This window comes from Podarcis filfolensis (genome assembly GCF_964270895.1).
Source record: "Podarcis filfolensis genome assembly, chromosome: 8".
Classification (NCBI taxonomy): domain Eukaryota; kingdom Metazoa; phylum Chordata; class Lepidosauria; order Squamata; family Lacertidae; genus Podarcis; species Podarcis filfolensis.
In genome coordinates, this window is record NC_139611.1 from 34,482,874 (window position 1) to 34,502,612 (window position 19,739).

The 19,739-nt window shown below is 40.9% G+C and overlaps 1 protein-coding gene across 13 annotated transcripts in view; it reads right to left on the bottom strand.

Moving 5' to 3' along the window:
* Window positions 1–17,177, bottom strand: part of CHD9 (chromodomain helicase DNA binding protein 9) — a 69,749-nt gene extending 52,572 nt beyond the window's left edge. For 12 of the 13 annotated variants that reach the window (XM_083625959.1, XM_083625960.1, XM_083625975.1 and 9 more), the window contains exons 1-4: window positions 17,145–17,177; window positions 8,573–8,675; window positions 6,566–6,657; window positions 611–2,204 (exon numbers count right to left, since the gene is read on the bottom strand). In XM_083625959.1, coding sequence (XP_083482085.1) covers window positions 611–2,041 — 1,431 coding nt within the window. In that variant the 5' untranslated portion in view covers window positions 2,042–2,204; window positions 6,566–6,657; window positions 8,573–8,675; window positions 17,145–17,177. Of the gene's footprint in view, window positions 1–610; window positions 2,205–6,565; window positions 6,658–8,572; window positions 8,680–17,144 lie in introns of those variants that run through there. The other variant, XM_083625965.1, reaches the window with a different exon arrangement.
* Between the last annotated feature and the right edge of the window lie 2,562 nt (window positions 17,178–19,739).

The window sequence follows — 19,739 nt, forward strand, 5'->3', positions numbered from 1 at the left end:
TATTAATTTAACCAATAATAGTTATATATACAACTCTTCAATGGCAACAATGTTCAAAGCTAGAGTCATACCTCTATGTGTTATTAAAAAGACCATAAAGGTGTTTTATAACTTCAATTAATTTGAGATGGGGGAGAAAAAACAAAGCAAGCAGCATTATAAAGCTTATTTCTCAACACTTTTTTGTAATTTTTTTTCTTCCAGTTTATACCACAAAACTCAACAGTTGGCAGTAACGAAAGCAAAAATAACAGTCTGCCAAGTAGTACAGAAACAAACTGAAATGTGTATTCAATTTTGGAAGATATGGCAGAATGCTGTATTTTCTGAGATGGAAGACACTGTAAAGTGAAGTGTGCAAAAGGCATTTAAAGCTAAGGTTTAAATGCTATTTGGTATTCCATCTCAAACAGCCGAAAAGTTATAAAAACCTCTCCAACCCACCCCCCTTTTTAAACAGGATCCTATACTTCAGGATAGTTTTTCTTACTAATGGATTATGGTTCTGCCTCCTTATATTGGTTGAACTACTAACTACTTTTGACTAATAGCAAGGTAAAAATGAACTAGCTATAGCAAAATATAACCCTCCCAGAAAAGCATTACCTACCTGCCCTTGAGCATTTACACGCTTTCGCTCTTGCAGGTGTTGATTAGAACTAGGAGGATACCAGGGATGATTGCAATTTTGAGACTGAGTCCGAACAAGGTGGGAGGGCTCTGTCACTTGTGGGGTAACATGGTGTTCTAGGTGGTGTTCTAACTCATTACTTGAGCTGTCCTGCACAAATGTAGATTCACTGAACTGGGGAAGGAGATCTTCCTGAAGGAGAGTTTCTGGATCAAGTTCCGTAAATGATTCAGCTTGAGATTCGACTTGATGAAGCAAGTTCTCATCCAAAGACGAAAAACCATTGCCTTCTATAGGATCACTGAAATAGCTCAGCTGAGGACCAGAGCCAGCAGGGGCAGAAAAATTAATGTTCACTGCAGACAGTTTCGAACCACTGAAGCTGCCCCGAGGATGTGCTGAATGCAACACATGGAAATTATTTGAATTTAAAGATGGACTTGAGTTAAGGAGGTTATCTGTATTTTCTTGCTTGGTCCCTATCTGAGGAGCAAAGGCATCACTCTCTGGAAAATCAGATAGAGAATGAGTTTGTTGACTAACAGAAAGAGCTGTCGAAGACTGTAGAAGACTGGTAGGAGAAACATGGTTACTAGAGTAGGAATAAGGAGGTGAAAACTGTGTATTAACAGAGCATGGAGTTATAGTAGGAGAGTGTCCATCAAAGTTTCCGTCTTGAGTCCCACAAAAGTGAGGTGAGTCACTTGCAGTCTGAGAAAATGACTGCACAGAGATAGACTGTTGTGAGTCTGAAAGAGTAGCACCTTGAGGTGCATGAGAAACACTGGTTCTATGTGGAACAGACGCATTAACCTCCATGAAGTTTTCTGACTGACTTTGAGTGTCCTCTCCTGCATTGATGCCATTTCTGTTTTGCTGCGACTGCAATGAGGCACACGGATGGTGCTGTTCGCTGGCCTGAAATAAGGCAAAGTCATGGTGTGCTACAAAGCTTTTGTTCTGCTGCATAGATTGTGAACGACCTTGGTGAAAAGGGGATCCATTCTGATTTGAAACACTGCTAGAAGTTTGGTGTCCCCACATTGGGCTTCCATCTGCCACATCAGGAAACATCCCATTGGTTTGGCTTTGGGGATGGATGGGTGAGCAATTAAACTCAGAGTGTGGTGATAAAACATTTTCAGCTGGGCTGCTGAAGGACTGGTTTACTTGAAGTTTCAATGAATCATACTGATTTAGCTGCCCAAATTCATTTATCTTTTGTTGAGTTTGCGTTTCCTGCACATGGTTTAATGAGTCGATGTGTAAAGGTTCAAACTCTGCACCCAAGTTCAATTCATCAACAAGTGAAACAGGTCCAGTTTGTACAAAAGCATCATCAGACAAACTTTCTAAGGTATCACTAAAGAGGTTGGCATCATCAAAAAAGTCCATCATAGGATCTGTCATCTTGATATATCTGTGCTAGTTTGACACTACTCCAAATGGAGTCAGCTAGCCTTTCGGCAGCACACAGCAACAGAGAATTTGCAGTGGTCAACACCTTATCTAAGCCATGTCCACATCCATTAGCACATTTGAAGAAATAATGTCTTGAAGTGTTTAAAATACCCTAGGCAAGAGGGAAAAAAGCAATTAAGCGGTTACTTTAAAATGTTAATGTATGGGGCTGTATTTTAAATTACCACCGCCCCCCAAATCATGTTTTGTCTCCTGTCATGTGACACTTAAAATACAGAAATGTTGTTGCAGATGGACTGATGTGAACCCAAATTTCCAACTTTCTGATATATTTCCTGAATATGCATGCCACTAATCAATTGCTATAACAATACATATGTTTGCATTAGACACGTAACCTTTTTACTATATAGGAACACAAGCTGAAATCTCAGGTCAAGCCTTTTACACAGAAATCTTATCTGTTTAGGGGAGCAGTTATTAAGGAGTTCTAGTCACCTCCATATACAAAAGCAAAGACAAAAGCAGGATAACTTAATCTTCAGTTAAATGCCCAGAACATTTCAGAAGGAAGGGTTGGTAGATATTGGGAAAACCTGTGTTTGTCCATGATACTGAAAGTATCTGTCTGGTTAAAAGAGTGTAACTACTCATTGTATGCATAATAACACATGCAGTTAACAATCAATTGTGTCATATCTACAACACTTGATTTCATAACATTATTTTGCCACCGCTTCATTCTTTTACATAGAAAAGAAGCCTTTAATTAAATGTTTGACAAACAATCATGGATTCAATTTTAAGAGACGGTTGTAGAGTTTGATGTTTTATTATATTTGAATAAATCTGTCAATCTTTAAAAAAACTAGCTTCAAAAATATTGATTTTTATTCACCATGGTTTATTGGGACACAAACAAGTTGACAGAATGTAATGCTGTGTTATCATAAGTATCATATAAAGGGCTTCCACAGTGATTGCAAAACAATCTTCAACCATATCAATACGGATTTTAAAATGACTGCTCTAAAATAAATGAGCTGTAAATTTCACCAATATATAATGTGAAGTATGTGGTTTAGCATGATGGGAAAGAACTTAAGGTTCACATGTTTCCTCTTAACATCACCATCCCTGCCACTCCCCCTCCTCTTTAAGTGCATTTGCAAGTAGGAGATTATAAATTTTCTCTTCTGATTTGACTTGACCACAGTTTAGCATTAGATCAGAATTCTAACCTTTGGTTAATCTGAACTACAGTTTGTTGAAACAAGCTAGCTTTCTAAACAATGATGTCAAATTAACCATGTGGCTTGTTTGAAAAAAGTCATTGTAAACCTAGTTTTTCAGGTCTGATGAAACTACTTGTTAAGCAAAAGCTAAACCCCCAGAATCCATAATTCCTACCAGATGGGAGAAAATGTGAACCCAAGGATTATTCACATCATGTTACACTATGGTTTAATACGATGTCTGAACATAGCCAGTGTCTTTCTGTTGATTTCTTCCTTGGTACATCATACTTAAAACTATAAAGTTTATTTATATTTGCAGGCTGTCCCCTCCCATCATCTCAGTAAATGTCACGACAATCCTAGCTCAGGAAGCTCATGCTACTTTTTAAAATAAGATTTATTACAGCTTCTTGCTTTTTAAAAATGTATTCTTTCAAGGAATTTGTTGATTTGTTGTCAAAAGGGCTATAACAAGTTTCTGTAAATCTATTTTATTTGCAATGATCTGAAACTTCAAGATAATGTGGATCAATACTGGATTTTAACTATTTATGTTTTTGTTTGTCAGTGACATTACTGTTATGACTCAGTTAAGTATTAGAAGGGGATTAGACAAATTCATGGATGGTAAAGTAATCAATGGCTACTAGCCATGCTGGCTATGTACTACCATCACTGTTGCTGGAAATCACAAGGAAATAATGCTGTTCTTGCAGGCTTCCCATAGGTGTTGAATTGGCACTGTGAAAACTTTGGTTTGATACATTTTTGTGACATTGTTTTGATCTTAAGATAAGTGGAGGTTTTTTATAGTTTAATCCCTACCAAGCTGCTGAACTTTCAAGCAGTTTTACAGGAAAAAAAATCTTCAAAATTTATTAGGTTCATCTACTCACATTTTGAGGATGTATACAATCATTTAACATAATTGTGCAATCTTCCACCTCAGGTAGCGTCATAATACATTCTACACATTATCTAACACTTCTGCATTATAATTTATGTTGCAGCAACACAAAAACTGACCATATCAATTAATTTGGCTACCATGGTAGTTCCTACGTAAACAAACTATATCAGCATATCCATTTCATAGCTCTTGACTAAAGTAATGCCCCTTAGCTTCAGTACAGTCACTTAAGGCTTTTCAGTTAACCATATGTAAAAAAGCAAATAAGTCCAAGACCATATAACCATAGAATTGTAGAGTTGGAAGGGACCCCAAGGATCCTCTAGTCCAACCCCCTGCAAGGCAGGGATCTCAGTTAAGGCATCCATGACAGATGGCCATCCGACTTCTGCTTAATCCAGAAATATCTAGCCCAGGGGTCTGCAACCTTTAAGACAAAAAGAGCCACTTGGACCCATTTCCGAAGAAAAAAAACCTGGGAGCCGCAAAACCATTGCGACATTTAAAACAAATATATCTCCGGAGCCGCGATCTGACAGCGGGCGGGAAGGTGACGTCGGGACGGTGCGTGACTAACGCACGCACCACCCCCATGCGACATCACAGCCAGTACAGCGCCCGCCACAGTGGGGAGTGTCGGGGCGCACAATGCGCCTCCTCCCCTCGCTAGTATCCACCCCAGAGCCACGGCAAAGGTGTAAAAGAGCCACATGCGGCTCCGAAGCAGCGGGTTGCTGACCCCTGATCTAGCCAATTGAAGCTACTGCTGTTATGCATTGCCACTGTAGTTATATTGAATACAATTAAGTTTTAACATAACTGTCACCAATTGTGGATAGTATCCAATGCATTTGTTCTGTTAACACAAAGTTTCCACTTGCACAATGGCTCTGCACCCCTTCCTCTCTGCCGGCACGCTACCCAAATCTATTCCAGAGATTTGGGGGAGCCTCAGGAACAGATTTAGTGGGCACATGGGGAAAGAAGACAGAGAGGAACTTCAGCTGTCCTTGCACTAACTGAACGACTTCATGGAATACCACACTGTATTTTTTGCATTTCATTTCTATCTGACCTCACTGTTTATATTTTTTCTCTACTTGCAAATTGGGCATGCATATCAGTATGGACTTACTATCTGAAAGAACTACTCTGTTTGCAGAGATGTAAAACAATGAAACTGTTCCAAGAAATATAGATCAATGCTAACAGCATTTATCATTGAAGTTCCTATGTTACAAGGATTTATACAAGGTCCAGAATGGAAACTCCATTTAAAATGCTAAATCATCACCAACAAAATAATCCACAAAATCCAAATTACTAAAGATTTATCAGTGTCATCTGCTCCAACATCCCAGAGAATTCTATCCAAGATTAAATTGCTTAACATTTCAGTCTAAAAAAGTACGCATTATTATCCTAAATAACTTTCCTGGAATTTCAAATGTAACTTACTTCCAAGTAACACAGAGCAAACTTTAAGAATCAAATTTTATTTAAATCACTGGCATTTACTTCAGCTGGAACTTCAATGAGATGCAGGAAGATTTTCTGCAAGTTCAATGGAGTTCAGGGGCTACTCCTTCCCACTGCAGTCATTGTACCCCTTTTCACAACACATGCAGCATGAAAAGCCATGAAAAATCTGCAGTGTGTGTGTGTAAAAAAGAGAGACTGGAATTGCCTGAGCATCTGCACAGCAGTCTTAGAAGCATGAATTTTAAGAAGACAGTGTAAAGCATACTATTCTGAGGATTATCAGTTAATCATATATACTCTTTTAATGTCCAACAGTGATAATAATTGCTTGAGCATGTGCATTTCCCAAAAGGCAATAAAATTCAGGAAGTATGATTCTGCCTTTTTTTAAAAATCCTGTTTTAATTTGGTAAGTGTATTAGCATCCATTCATTCAACTTTCATCCACTGCACTGACAGATCTGAAAGTTTCCTGAAATGAGAAATTTGAGAAAATATCCACATCTAGCAGTGCAAAGAATGCAAGATAAAAAACTAGTTCCTTAGTTTACTCCATGCTGGAATTACTGGTGAACTGAATTGCATTAAGGAGACCATACAACATCGATTCCTACTTTAGCCAATTGTCCCTGGAAAATATTGAAGGCCAGGAACACAAATTATCTATTACCCACGGGAATCTATATATGTCATCTTTGTAATTCAATGACATGGTAGAAAAATAGGTAATTTGAAACCACCTATTTAGATGACAATTAACCTGGCAGAACCACAATATAACTGGACAGAAGTTGTATAGAATGCTTAGAGCTCAGATAGGGTAGAATTTGTTGGTCTTTCATTTGCTGTTAAATTTGGTGAAATAATCAAAATAATCCTTACCCATTAATATGAAGTGCATTTCCATTGCAAATGTCTTACATAATCCTAGGAAATCCTTGACCCCCAAAAGGTAATTCATTAGTATTAGTGATCTGAAAGACAAATTATAGTACTGTATTAAAGAAAACCACAAATTTTCAAACTAATTGCTTGCTTCAGTTGACTTCAAATACCATATATTTGCTTAGGAATGCTATCTGAAATACATCACAGCCTAAAAGTAGAAAAATTGGATGCCCAAACTAAACATTCCACAAGTACAAATATAAACTATAACTGACAACAGACTCACTCAGATCAAAACAAAAGAAAACAAGAACTTGTGTGCTAGTGCATCATCACATTTTATCATTGCACTGGTTGAACAGCTGTACTTCAGTCGGTCTCAATCATGGCACATGTCCTGTCACTACAAACCTCAAATAAGTAAATACTTAAATTTTAATTTTTAAAAATGCAGTCTCCTGAAAAATCCATACAGTAGAACCTCTACTTACGACCGCTTCTACTTGGGCCTGATCCAAGTTGCGACCGTGGCAAACCTGGAAGTAAATACCGGGTTTGCCATGATTCGCAGCTGAATAGAAGCAGCTTCTGCCATTTCCGCATGTGTAGAAGCGGCCGCCGCCTACACATGCACAGAAGCGTGCTGCCGCCGATTGCGCCTGCGCACAACGGCGCGTCTACCAGTGACTCGGATCGACTTATGGATGGACCTCCAGAACTGATTACATCTGTAAGTAGAGGTTCCACTGTATTTGTAACAATGAGGTTACAAAATTAACCAATATTTAAATAAAATAAAAAACAGGAGAGGTTATGAGATTGAGAGTACCCTTTGGTTTTATGAACTTCCTCCCATGAATTTTAAAGAAGGATTAAAGTTTGCACATTCTGGTTAAAATTAACCATGGTTGGCATTAATGCCAAATAATGCTGTACCATGGTCAATGCTGTAAAGCAGGGAAGAGAAACATCTGCCTCTCCATATGTTGCTGAACTCCCATCAGTTCCAGCCAGTAAGGACACTGGAATCCAACAATATATGGAGCACTACAGATTCCCCTTCTGTAAAGGGATTGGAGATGGGGTGGGTGGGGAGAATCTGTGTAAGAGTGAAGAGAGTCCCCCAAACCTCATGAATGAATTTTCAGGGTTGCAGATAACTGCAGTGGAGAAGAGGGAGTTGGGAAGCCACACTGCAAGAGTGCTTGCACCCTGCTTGCACTTCTCAGGATTCATCCTTCCTTCTAAGCCCTATGTTTCACAGCTTTGATGACAATTTATTTTAATAGAAACACTTAGGGATCCTGGCTGTCCTCGTGCAGAAGGGTCATTCAAAGTAGCAACTAATTATACTACTTTATTTTTCTTTAAAAAAGGTTTTTAATTTTTTTTTAACAATATTGACAGCAAACAACTTATTTCCAAAATAGGAACTGTAGAACCGCAGATTTGGAATTTCCATAGTAGTAACATGCATAATAAGAGATTTGGTGTTAAGCCAATATAACATATAAAATCATAAAAGAATATGATGAATTAATCAAACTAAAAAAAAATTTTAGCATATATTTTCTGTCCACCTCATACCTTTATCAGAAATTACAGGGAAATACTGTCCCAGAGCCTCTTCTTGTAATCAAGGAAGACATGTCATTCAGCTGTAAGGTTCACAAGATGACCTCATGTGCATAAGCCATGGTTTATGTCAGGGATGCAGTATTTGTATGTTCTATCAGATATGTTACTATGAGACACTGTTTGGTTACCTGCTTAGGCAGAGGCAACTGAAGACCCATAAATCTCCAGGACAGTCAGTTTAAAACTACTCCCTCTTGTCATTTAGCAAATAAAAATAACCACCTAGATGTGGCACACACTATTCAACATTACTAGAGTTAAAATATAGATTTGCAATCACCTCAGCAATTAATACCATTTTGTTGAATGATTCTAAGACACGTGCTTGATAAATACATTCTAACTTCAGAACAATCACCATACCATTTAGTGTAAAAATTGGTTCCCTTTGGTGGGTTACACTGTGTCACATTGTGGCCAATCACAAATACTTCCTTGTAGCAATACTGTCAGTACAGCAGAAGAACTGGGAAAGAAAAAAGGGGAAACCCCAGATTATTATGAAGGTTAAGATAGAGCCATCACATAACCAATCAAAAACAGCTAACAGTCTGCAAATAACCTTGTAGCCTTTTTAATAAGTATTTCTGAGGTGATTTTCAAAATACATAACATGCTAGTCAGATAAATGTGTGTGTATACACATATATTTAATATCAAACATTGATCATGTATGTATGTATAACAACCTCAGGAATATTTATTTGAAGTTCTCAAGAAAAATATATAACTACAGTTTTCACTTCTGCTTATACTATGATCTATATTTATCTGTAAATATTTTAACATGACATTCATTATATGCCTTAAGCTGTCCTCTAATTCCAAGCTCTTTAATTAGGACCCATTATTTCCCCCATTTGTGTGTCTGAGAAGAGTGAGAAACTTTTCTTAACTAAGCAAGGATCATAGACAATTATTTGAACACACTCAGAAATGATAACAAAGTTGGTTTTATATGAACAGGAAATTATAAAATATTTGGAAATTCAGAGGCCAAATTTTCCTCTCCTCTTCCCTCCACAGAATACAAGAGATACATAATACATGCATGAATACAAGTGATTTGGACAAAATTTCTCCAAGACCTACACCATACTTAGTAATACTAAGTCAAATTGCTTAGTCCTCAAAATACTCAGGATGTACTGCCTACATATGATAGCAAGAAAATATACCTGGCTATTAGCTTCTGGTGCAAACAATATTTTCCAATTCTGTCAAATCAATATTTTTCAATGATAATTATTTACTGAATAAAGGCAGATGAATCAGAAAGAGAGAGAGATTCTTGTGCCTTCAAAGGTTGGACAGGTGGTAACCAACGAAACAGCCTTTTCTGGAGCGGTACCCTGGTCCTGGAATGCTTTCTTCTGCTTTGCTTAACTGTTTTTTATTGGTTCAAGCTTTTAATAAATAACAACTTGATATAGGCTTTTTTTACTGTTTTATTAAGTTTAATGATTATATTGGTAGTATTTTTATAATTATTATTTTTTCAACCAAATTTTGTAAGGTTTCTGACTCCTAAGGCAGTTTTGTAAATCAACATTACTTCTATTTCCACCCCCAGTGGAAAATACAGGAATGTGAGACTCACTCTGCTGACATATTGACAACATTATATTTAAGATGTTTAAAACAGTAAGAAATTAACTGATGAAATGAACCTCAATGACTCCCCCAACATTAGCTGTCAGTTGAGATAAAAATATTCAAAGTGTCTTGCACTGTTAGAAACTTAATCTAAGGCTACAGCTACAAGTAGAAACAAACTGACCAGTGATCTGACCCAGAAGGTCTTTTCTTAAATGATATATATAAGTTTTTCAGAAACCAAGACAAGGGTTTCTATAACATTATACTTGCAAGCTTACTAGAAAAGAAATATTGTTAACTTATTTGTTACTGCATGAAATATTGTCTGTAGCATTTCCAGAATAAAACAGAAAGGCTTGTGAAGTTGTCTACATATGGTGTTCTAAAACAATAGCCAGCTTTCTTCCTTTATTTCCACAAGTTGTGGCTAGAAGTTTTCACACAAACTTTTATTTTCTAGTAATTTTGAAAGGTTCTTACTTAGCATTCTAAACCCTGGATCTACCATGCTGAAGGGAGTTTGAATGAGGTGGAGGTTCCCCTCTGTGCAGCTCTATCAGAATGTTCCAGTGCACCTGGCTAGTGGGAAGCTTCTGCTGGCAGATAGAGGTATCCTCCAGAGCAGAGAGGTGGACCTGGGCCACTGCAAAATCCGTTGGACCCAGAGCTAGCCCTCCTGTCGTCATGTGACAGCAACAGCCCCATCCCATCACCTTTCACTGTGCCAGTTTGGAAGCTGTTGTAGCAAAGAAACATTCTTCCTGATTCACTCACATTCCACTTATCTGGCAGTTAAGTCAGATAAATAGTAAGAGAGTCTACATTTTTTTCTAGTCAACTTTTCCCAAATTATGAAAAAAAAAAGAAACACGTCAATATTCACTTTTAATAGGACATAATACTAATTGTGGTATAAAATGAATCACTGATGATGATTTTACAATTGGAATATTTGGGGGAAATTATAATTGGCCCTCATGGCATCTGCTGTGTGGGCAGTTTAGCCCTGTAATCCATTTGAGTTTTAAATCGTTTAGATTTAGAATCCTAGACTTGGGACCATGAGGATCATCTAGTCCAACCCCCTGCAATGCAAGAATTTTCTCCCAATGTGGGGCTTGAACCCATGACACTGAGATTAAGAGTCTCACACTACCAACTGAGCTATTCCTCATGTATGTTTCCTCCCTATTACTTCCAAACCAGACACATTCACTCATTATAATAATTCATATACTACATGCTAATTACATACAGGCTATAAAATCATTTTCTTACCACACTTAAATGTAAAGTTTCCAAGCAGAATAGGAGATGCATTTATTTAACATGTTGCTTATGGTATAATTAGTTACAATTTACTTTTTAAGCTAGTGAGTACTGGTTCTTCAGCATGAATGTTACCCCCAATGCAAAATTAGCTACAGAAAAGCTAAACAAGTTGGAGACTAATATTCTAGCACACAATAAGAATGCTAGGTAAAGGTTTCCAATGGTTCAAATTATTTCCACCTACCAAGTATTTTTTCAAGTGCACATGAACTGACCATTAGCAAAGTATCCTAGCATTACTGCCACCAACAGAAAATTTAGGCTTCTGTTATGGAAAGTCAGGGGAGATTTTAATCTGACTCCTGGATGGGGAGAAATGGCAGGCTCTACACTCACTTCAACTTTGATTCCAAAACCAAGGCAGTTGATAAACCCTTAAGAAATCACTCAGAATTCTTGTATTCAAACATCTGTCACTTGAGAAAAAAAGCTTTTTAAAAAAGAAGAAAACATAATGCAATCCAACTCCTAAGAGACTGAGAAATTGTTGGCACTCATCTGTCTTCTATACAATCTGACCCAAGGTCTAAAAAACAGATATGTTTTCTTAAGACCTTTTACAAATCAGGGATATAGAGATGGAAGTATTTCATAACAAGCAATGAAAGGAAAGCCATTGAAATTTTGTGTATTTAAAATAGCATGTGCAGTGTGCTACTTACTTTACAAAACATGAACAGACTTTTATTAAGAAGAACCCTTACATCAAAGGGCAGATTCCCTAAGGGTGCAATCCTAAAACCTGAACCTAAACATAATTACATCACAGAAATACAGTACTCCTTCTATCAAGTTTTCTTTCTTCAATTTTTTCAGGTATCAGAAAAATAAATATTCTACAAACTCTAAGTTCAAGCAATAGCCTTCCCCTCCCAATTAGTGCTGTGGTCTAAACCACTGAGCCTCTCGGGCTTGCCGATCAGAAGGTTGGCGGTTCGAATCCCCACGACAGGGTGAGCTACCATTGCAAATATAAATTAAAATAATGTTTTAAATCAACAACAACTACCCAAACCTGACCAGCAAGAACCCATGAGCTTTCAGGTACAGTATGCTTGGCCTATATATACAGTGGTACCTTGGGTTAAGAGTTAATTCGTTCTGGAGGTCCGTTCTTAAACTGAAACTGTTCTTAACCTGAAGCACCACTTTAGCTAATGGGGCCTCCTGCTACTGCTGCTGCACGATTTCTGTTCTCATCCTGAAGCAAAGTTCTTAACCCGAAGTAATATTTCTGGGTTAGCAGAGTCTATAACCTGAAGTGTATGTAACCCGAGGTACCACTGTATTAGAAATACTAGAGCAAGACAATTCCTTGTCTGAAGATGGAACTTCCAGGTTCACACTATATGGCAAACATAGGAATTGCTGTCTTGGCTACCACATTTTATTTGTTTGGAGAAAGCAGACACATAATGCTGCCCAAAAATCCTAGATTTCACCACTGCTTTCTATAGGCAGCTCTTATTTCTGTCCAGGGGGAGAAGAGTGTCTGAACTGAAAGCAGAGGCCAAGCAAAATATGTGAGTTTCATTAAAGTCTATGGCAGATAGCAGTTGAGACACGTAAGTATTAGGGTTTCAGTTGACTATGGGCTAGGTGGGGGGTGGGGCAAAGGGGACTGAAGGGCAGGAGAAGAAACTAGCCTGATCAAGCCCCTGACAGCTTATTGCAGGTATTTTGGAGAGGGCAGGAAATAGGGAAATGACATGTATTCCCTTTTCTACTCTACAAAACCCTACCACCTATATAGCAATGAAATGCTGAGGTTTGACTGAAAGAAAATCATCCACCCTTCAGAGACCTGAACTATAAGGTTCCTATTTGAGGTTTAATGGCACACTGAACAGACGAACTCCTCTTATAGCACAGGGAGGCCCTTTAGTTGCAAGGTCTCACTTCTATGTTGATTAACAGCAATAAAACAGTCTATTACACTATTTTGTACAAAAAAGCTACTGAACACAATATATAGTTCAAAAATGTATGAATCTGTCTAGTTTTCCTTTCTATACCAAGCATTAATGTAACAACATGCAATATACACTACTGATAGTTCTTTCATTTATGAGATATCAATACAAATGGCAGGCCAATAGTCACAAACTAAGTTTTTAAACAGAGTTTTTGTCAATGTGTATTTTCATTCCCTATTAATTTCATGAGAATGATCATTTCTGAACTTTCCACATATTTAAAATGAGAAAGAATATCAGTATCAATGTGGTTATTATTGGAAGCAGCTACATGCTGACCAGAAGGAAAATTCCAGTCCCTCTTCTGGATAAGATGTTCCTATGGATGCATCTGATTGAGATATTATTTGTGGTATTGTAATCACATGCAAAGTTTAATCTACTGCTTAAAGAAAACACACAAGACATAGCGTCAGAAATATCAATGTTTAACTGTCCGTAAACCCTATAACCTAAGATAATTAAGAAAAAGACACATGAGGCAACAGGTGGAGCTACAAAGCAGCAATACAAGAAGGTTCTTGGGAAAGATAAACATGACTGCCCTGGATTTTGAACCTCTAGAAAATTTATTCAATATTCACCAACCTTTCTCAAGGACAATCAACTTTCAGACTTTTCAAATATTGGCCAATAAATACCAGCCAACTACTTTTACTTTCACTACACTAATGCTACTGATGGAAAACCACTCACATTCCAAGCCCTTTAAATTTTGTCAGTATCTAGCACATGAGGATTACAGCCTGGAATCCCTACATTACTCCAGTTAAATAACCTCCATCAACAAAAATGTCTATATGATGAAGAGTATATACCTCATCCTTTTATTTGGTCTACATGACAGACCTTTATCAAATGGCATAAGCAACTTCATTATCCCTGCTTCCTCATTAGCAGAAGACAGTGTCATCCAAACAGTTTACAATGTGTTATTACTCTTTACTCCCATATACTCCCTCAACTTTTTATCTAATTAGATGATCCATGGAGCAGTGTGCTACACCTAGGCCTGAATTCAAATTTCAGTTCAGAAATGCCAGGTCACACCAGCTTTTCCCATCTATAAAAATAATGATCCAATCTTATCATACTATGGTCATATTGAATAAAAATATGGTAAAGCACTATTAAATATATAAATTAACATGTTTTTACATGATTTTAACCAAAAGTTATTATGCACTCATCTACTTGCACCACATCTATCATCTAGTGCTGAAGCAATTCCAGTACAATTCTCAAAATAAAAATGAGCACTGGGGCTGCTACCTTCATTTTGAGAAGTTTCTTCTAACTTTCTGTTAACATTCCCAACCACACTGGTCTCAACCCTACTTGCTATATTGTGATCCAATACTAAATTTCTACACTTCTGTGTCCCCCCTCCCCCCCGCAACTGAAATCAACATGCATTTATTCCAACTTTCCAGCAAGCTGTAAGTAACTTTTCCACCTTTTGACCACCTTTCTATTACAATAGCGCACTGGTCCTCAACAGGTGGCTCAGGGCTGGAGATCCAATCTCAGGATGGTCCTGGCAGAGATGCCACTGCTGTTTTGTTTTGTGAAAAGCAGCAGCCTCCTCCTGCTTGGAGCATGCACTACTGAAAAGCTGTTCTTCCTTCAATTATTTGTCTGCAGGGAGAATACAGTGGGTGGAACAGCACACAATCAGAAGGAAAAGAGATGTAAGAGAGAGTGACCACTTTTAAGCTAAAATGTAACTCCATGGGTATATTTGGTAGCTGTGTCTCCCTATGCAGCTCTACTGTCCCTTCACACAGTGCAAGCCTGAGTGTGGCACAATGTACATGTCCAGAGGGCTCTTCCCATTTGTTCTGAGGCTGTATCCCCATATCCCTATGCTTGGCTCCAAGCCATGAGAGACAGGAGAATGGGGGTAGAAATAGCTGCACAGTCCACCAGGACTGGCCAGAGGCTATCCAGGTGCTTCTCTCCTCCTTTGTACAATGACATCAAAGTGCTGGGTTGGCAAGGAAGAAGGCAGGTGAACAGGTCATGGAGCACAATGTGTAAAGTGAAGCTGCTTGATGGCAGAGGATTCAAAAGCACAAGAAAAAGCACACCTTAAACACAGCATTTTACTTAACATTCCATTTCCTCCTGGGGTGCATGGCTTCAACCCTTAAGCATGAGCTCTGCCCCTTTATGTCAGCCCCTCCTCTTGACTGCATGGGTTCTTGGAAGTGGGTCTTGTGTTACAGACTGGAGTACCAGGTGACTCCCAGTTCCTGACAAGCAGAAGATAGTAAATACATTTTATGGAGAAGAGTTGCCAATTTACCAGTAGTAGAAGCAGGCACCAAAGACCATGTGAGAGTATGTAAAATGCATATATGACTTTCTGATCTGGAGATATGACCAGAGGACAATGTTTGCCAACCAATGTAGCAGGCAGCCAACTACATCCAAGGCCAACAGAGAAGAAATATACCTTGCTCTCAAACCTGTTGGAAAGTGGGGTGGTGATTAGGAAGCTACTTCAAACCACCCTAATGACCTCACCGTGCAAAACATATCCCTACAGAAACATTAAAGTAGCCCATCTAGACCAGCACCTGTTTCCCAGAGGCTAATCAGATTCCTCCAAGAGGTCCACAAACAGGGCATTAAAGTAACAGCCCTCTCTCCCTCCCAGCAGCTGTGATTTAGTGGCATTCTACCTTTTAACTTGGATGTTCTGTGACACCCACTTCAGGAAAAAAAGCACCTCACCAAATTTGATGTGAAGCACATGCCCACCATTTACACCACACACACACACATATTGGGTGGGAGGTGGTGATCTGTGCCGTAGGTAGCCGTGTTGGTCTGCTGTATTCGAAACAAAATAAAAAAATTCCTTCCAGTTGGTCTCTAAGGTGCAACTGGAAGGATTTTTTTTTATTTTGTCATTACTACCCTATACACCTCAAACACAGGTAAGAAGTGCCCTGATGGATCAGACCGGAGGCCTTATTTAGCCTTGCATCTAGTCCAGCACTCTGTTCTCATGGTGGCCACAGGAAGCCCACAAGCAGCACATAAGGGCAATAACATTTTCCAGCTCCTAATCCCCAGCAACTGGTATTCAGAGGGATACTGCTATAATAGCACTATATAGCACTATATATGTATGCTGTAGGCAATATACACCTGACTATATATATATATATATATATATGGAGGTAAAGCCAGGGATAACTCAAAGAAGAATGGAGAGCATGGAGTGTCTGTGTGGCATAAGAGGGTTGCAATCATTGCTCATTAATCCCCCCCCACCACCACTTCCAACAAGTAAAAGGACTTCCTTCCCTAAACAGTCTTGGGCTAAAAACTAGTGAAGGAAGAAAGCACTGAAGGCAGAAGGGGGTTGGTAGGAGGGAAGAGCAAAGAAAGGACGCGGGGAAAGAAAGAGGTGGAAGAGAGAGCGAGGGAAAGACAGCTAGAGAAGGTGTGACAGGCGGCGGCGGCAGCAGCAGCAGCAGCAGCAAGGCCCAAGCTGCGCCTTTCCTCCTCCTCGTGTGAACGCAGAGTGGGAGCAGCAAGAGGGCTCAGGCTGGCCGCCTCGGTCCCTGGAGATGGATGAGGGTGAGGGTGTGCGTGTCGGAAGGGCAAGGCACGGCAGGGCCTTGGCTTCTCACGTACTCACCAAGCCCGCCAGGGCAGCCTCCCTCGCCCTCTCTCTCCCTTTTGCGCGCGCGCGTGTGTGGAAGAGGTGGCGTCTGAGGCGATGCCCCACGCCCGCCTCGGCTTGACAGCTCGACCCCGGCGGCGGCCACCGCCTGAGAGGACTCGCGGTCCTCCTCCTCCATGTGGTTAAGGGTGGCACAAGGGAGGCGGCGGCGGCGGCAGCAGTGGGCGAGGAGGCGGCCACTCCCCTCTTCCTCAGGGAATCCCCCCATTTCTCTCCCCCCCACCCCACCACCAGCACCCACCCCGCCTAATTTTTCCCGCCCACCCAGGCTTTCTCCTTCCCGCAGCGCCTCCTTGCCTGAGGGAGGGCAAGAGAAGGAAGCGCTTACCCGGTGGCGGTGGCTGAGCCTGAGGAGGAGGGCGGGTGGCTGGCAGGCTGGCAAAGGCCCTGCCTGAGGCAAGGAGGTGGCGCGGCGGCGGCGGTGGCTGAGGGGAAAGGGGGGCGGGGCGCGACGCGGCGTGATTCGCTCCCTGCCCCCGCCCTCTCCCTGCTCACCCCGAGACTCCCCCGTCCCCTCCCCTTTTCCTTTCTAGTCGTCGCCCGCCAATAGCCTATTGGCGGAGCCGCCCTCGCCTCCCGCTCCCCTTCCCTCCCTCCCTCTCCTCTCTCCTCACGGACTCTCTCTCTCTAGTTCGCGCGCGCCTTCCCTCTCACTAGGGGAAGTGACAGGGGCAGAGAGGGAGAGGGAAGCCGCGCGCGCGCGCCGCCAACCGCCTGCTCCGCGACCCCAGCCAACCCGGGGAGGGGACACTTAATTCTTCTTCTTCTTTTTTTTCGGGGGAGGAGGGCTCGCGTGTATGTCTGTTGGCGGTTGGGAGGTGGTGGTTGGTTACGGGTGGTATAAGGTAAGAGAGGAGGGAGGTTGTATTTGCATATTTGTCACCCGCTCGCTGATTGGTCAGAAGGCAGGGTGAGCGGTGGAGTCAGTGGGTGGTTGGCAGCGGGGGAGAGTTGAAAAAGGGGAAGACTTTTCCCCGCCCCATTTTTTTTGCGTGGGGGGGGGAGTGGGCGGGGCAAAGGACTTGGCAAGAGAGGGGGCAGGAGAGGCTCAGGAAATCATGCTGGTGCTGCTACTACTCAGAAATAATGCTTTAAATACAGTATAAATACAGTATAAGAAAAATATTTTTATTAATATCGTTTTAGGGAGCATAGACATCTCCTGAGGGAGAAATGAGACTGGGTGGGGGTGCTTATATATCTATGTATAGTAAGTCATGCATTGGTTACTTGCATTATTTTTATTTGTTTATAAAATTTCTACACTGCCCTTCACCTGAGAATCACAGGGTAGTTTACAATATAAAAACACAAAAATACACAACAACAACAACAACAATTTTTTATTTATACCCCGCCCATCTGGCTGGGCTTCCCCAGCCACTCTGGGCGGCTTCCAAAATAATATTAAAATACTGTGATACATCAAACATTAAAAGCTTCCCTAAACAGGGACAAACACAACATGGAAACAAACAAAAACGAAACTCTCTGTGGGGCTTCCCTTGCGCTTAGAATCATAGAATTGTTGAGTTGGAAGGGACCTTGAGGGTCATCTAGTCCAACCCCCCTTTTATTATTTTATTTTATTGTTTATACCCCACTCATCTGACTGGGTTGCCCCAGCTACTCTGGGCAGCTTCCAACATATATAAAAACAATAAAGAATTAAACATTAAAAAGAACTTCCCTATACAGTGGTACCTCGGGTTACATATGCTTCAGGTTACATACGCTTCAGGTTACAGACTCCGCTAACCCAGAAATAGTACCTTGGGTTAAGAACTTTGCTTTAGGATGAGAACAGAAATCGTGCAGCGGCGGCGCGGCGGCAGCAGGAGGCCCCATTAGCTAAAGTGGTGCTTCAGGTTAAGAACAGACCTCCGGAACGAAGTAAGTACTTAACCCTAGGTACCAATGTACTTCCTTCTGATGTCTTCTAAAGGTTGTATAGTTACTTACCTCCGGGGTCGCATAACTCCATACTCTCCAAAATTTCTCCGCTGAGAATAATAATAATTATTAATATTTATATCCCGCCCTCCCCAGCCGAAGCCGGGCTCAGAGCGGCTAACAACAGTAAAATAATACACCATTCTAAAATCAATTCATTATAAAATCAGTTAAAATCAAATTAATGGCAACCATTGGGCTAGAGTTCTGTGAGGATTACCAAAGGAGGGGGTCAGGCTGTGCCTTGGCCAAAGGCCTGGTGGAACAGCTCTGTTTTGCAGGCCCTGCGGAAAGATGTCCTGCAGTCCTGCACGGCCCTAGTCTCTTGTGACAGAGCGTTCCACCAGATCAGGGCCACAGCCGAAAAAGCCCTGGCTCTGGTTGAGGCCAGCCTAACCTCCCTGTGGCCCAGGACCTCCAAGATGTTTTTGTTTGAAGACCGTAAGGTCCTCCGTGGGATATACCAGGAGAGGCGGTTCCGTAGGTACGAGGGTCCTAGGTTGTATAGGGCTGTAAAGGTTAAAACCAGCACCTTAAACTTGACCCTGTACTCCACTGGGAACCAGTGCAGCTGGTATAGCACTGGGTGAATGTGATCCCGCAGCGAGGACCCCGTAAGGAGTCTCACCATGGCATTTTGTACCCACTGGAGTTTCTGGGTCAGTCTCAAGCGCAGCCCCACATAGAGTGAGTTACAATAATCCATTCTGGAGGTGACCGCCGCGTGGATCACAGTGGCTAGGTCAGGGCGAGAGAGGTAAGAAGCCAACTGCTTAGCTTGGCGGAAATGAAAAAATGCCGCCTTTGTTATAGCTGCAATCTGCACCTCCATGGAAAGGGAGGTGTCGAAGATTACATGCAAACTCTTAACGGACGGTGCTGGCACTAATTGCACCCTCACAAGAGATGGGAGTTGCCCCCGCAATCCCATATCGGCCCAACCCAGCCAAAATAGAAGGAAAATCCTAAG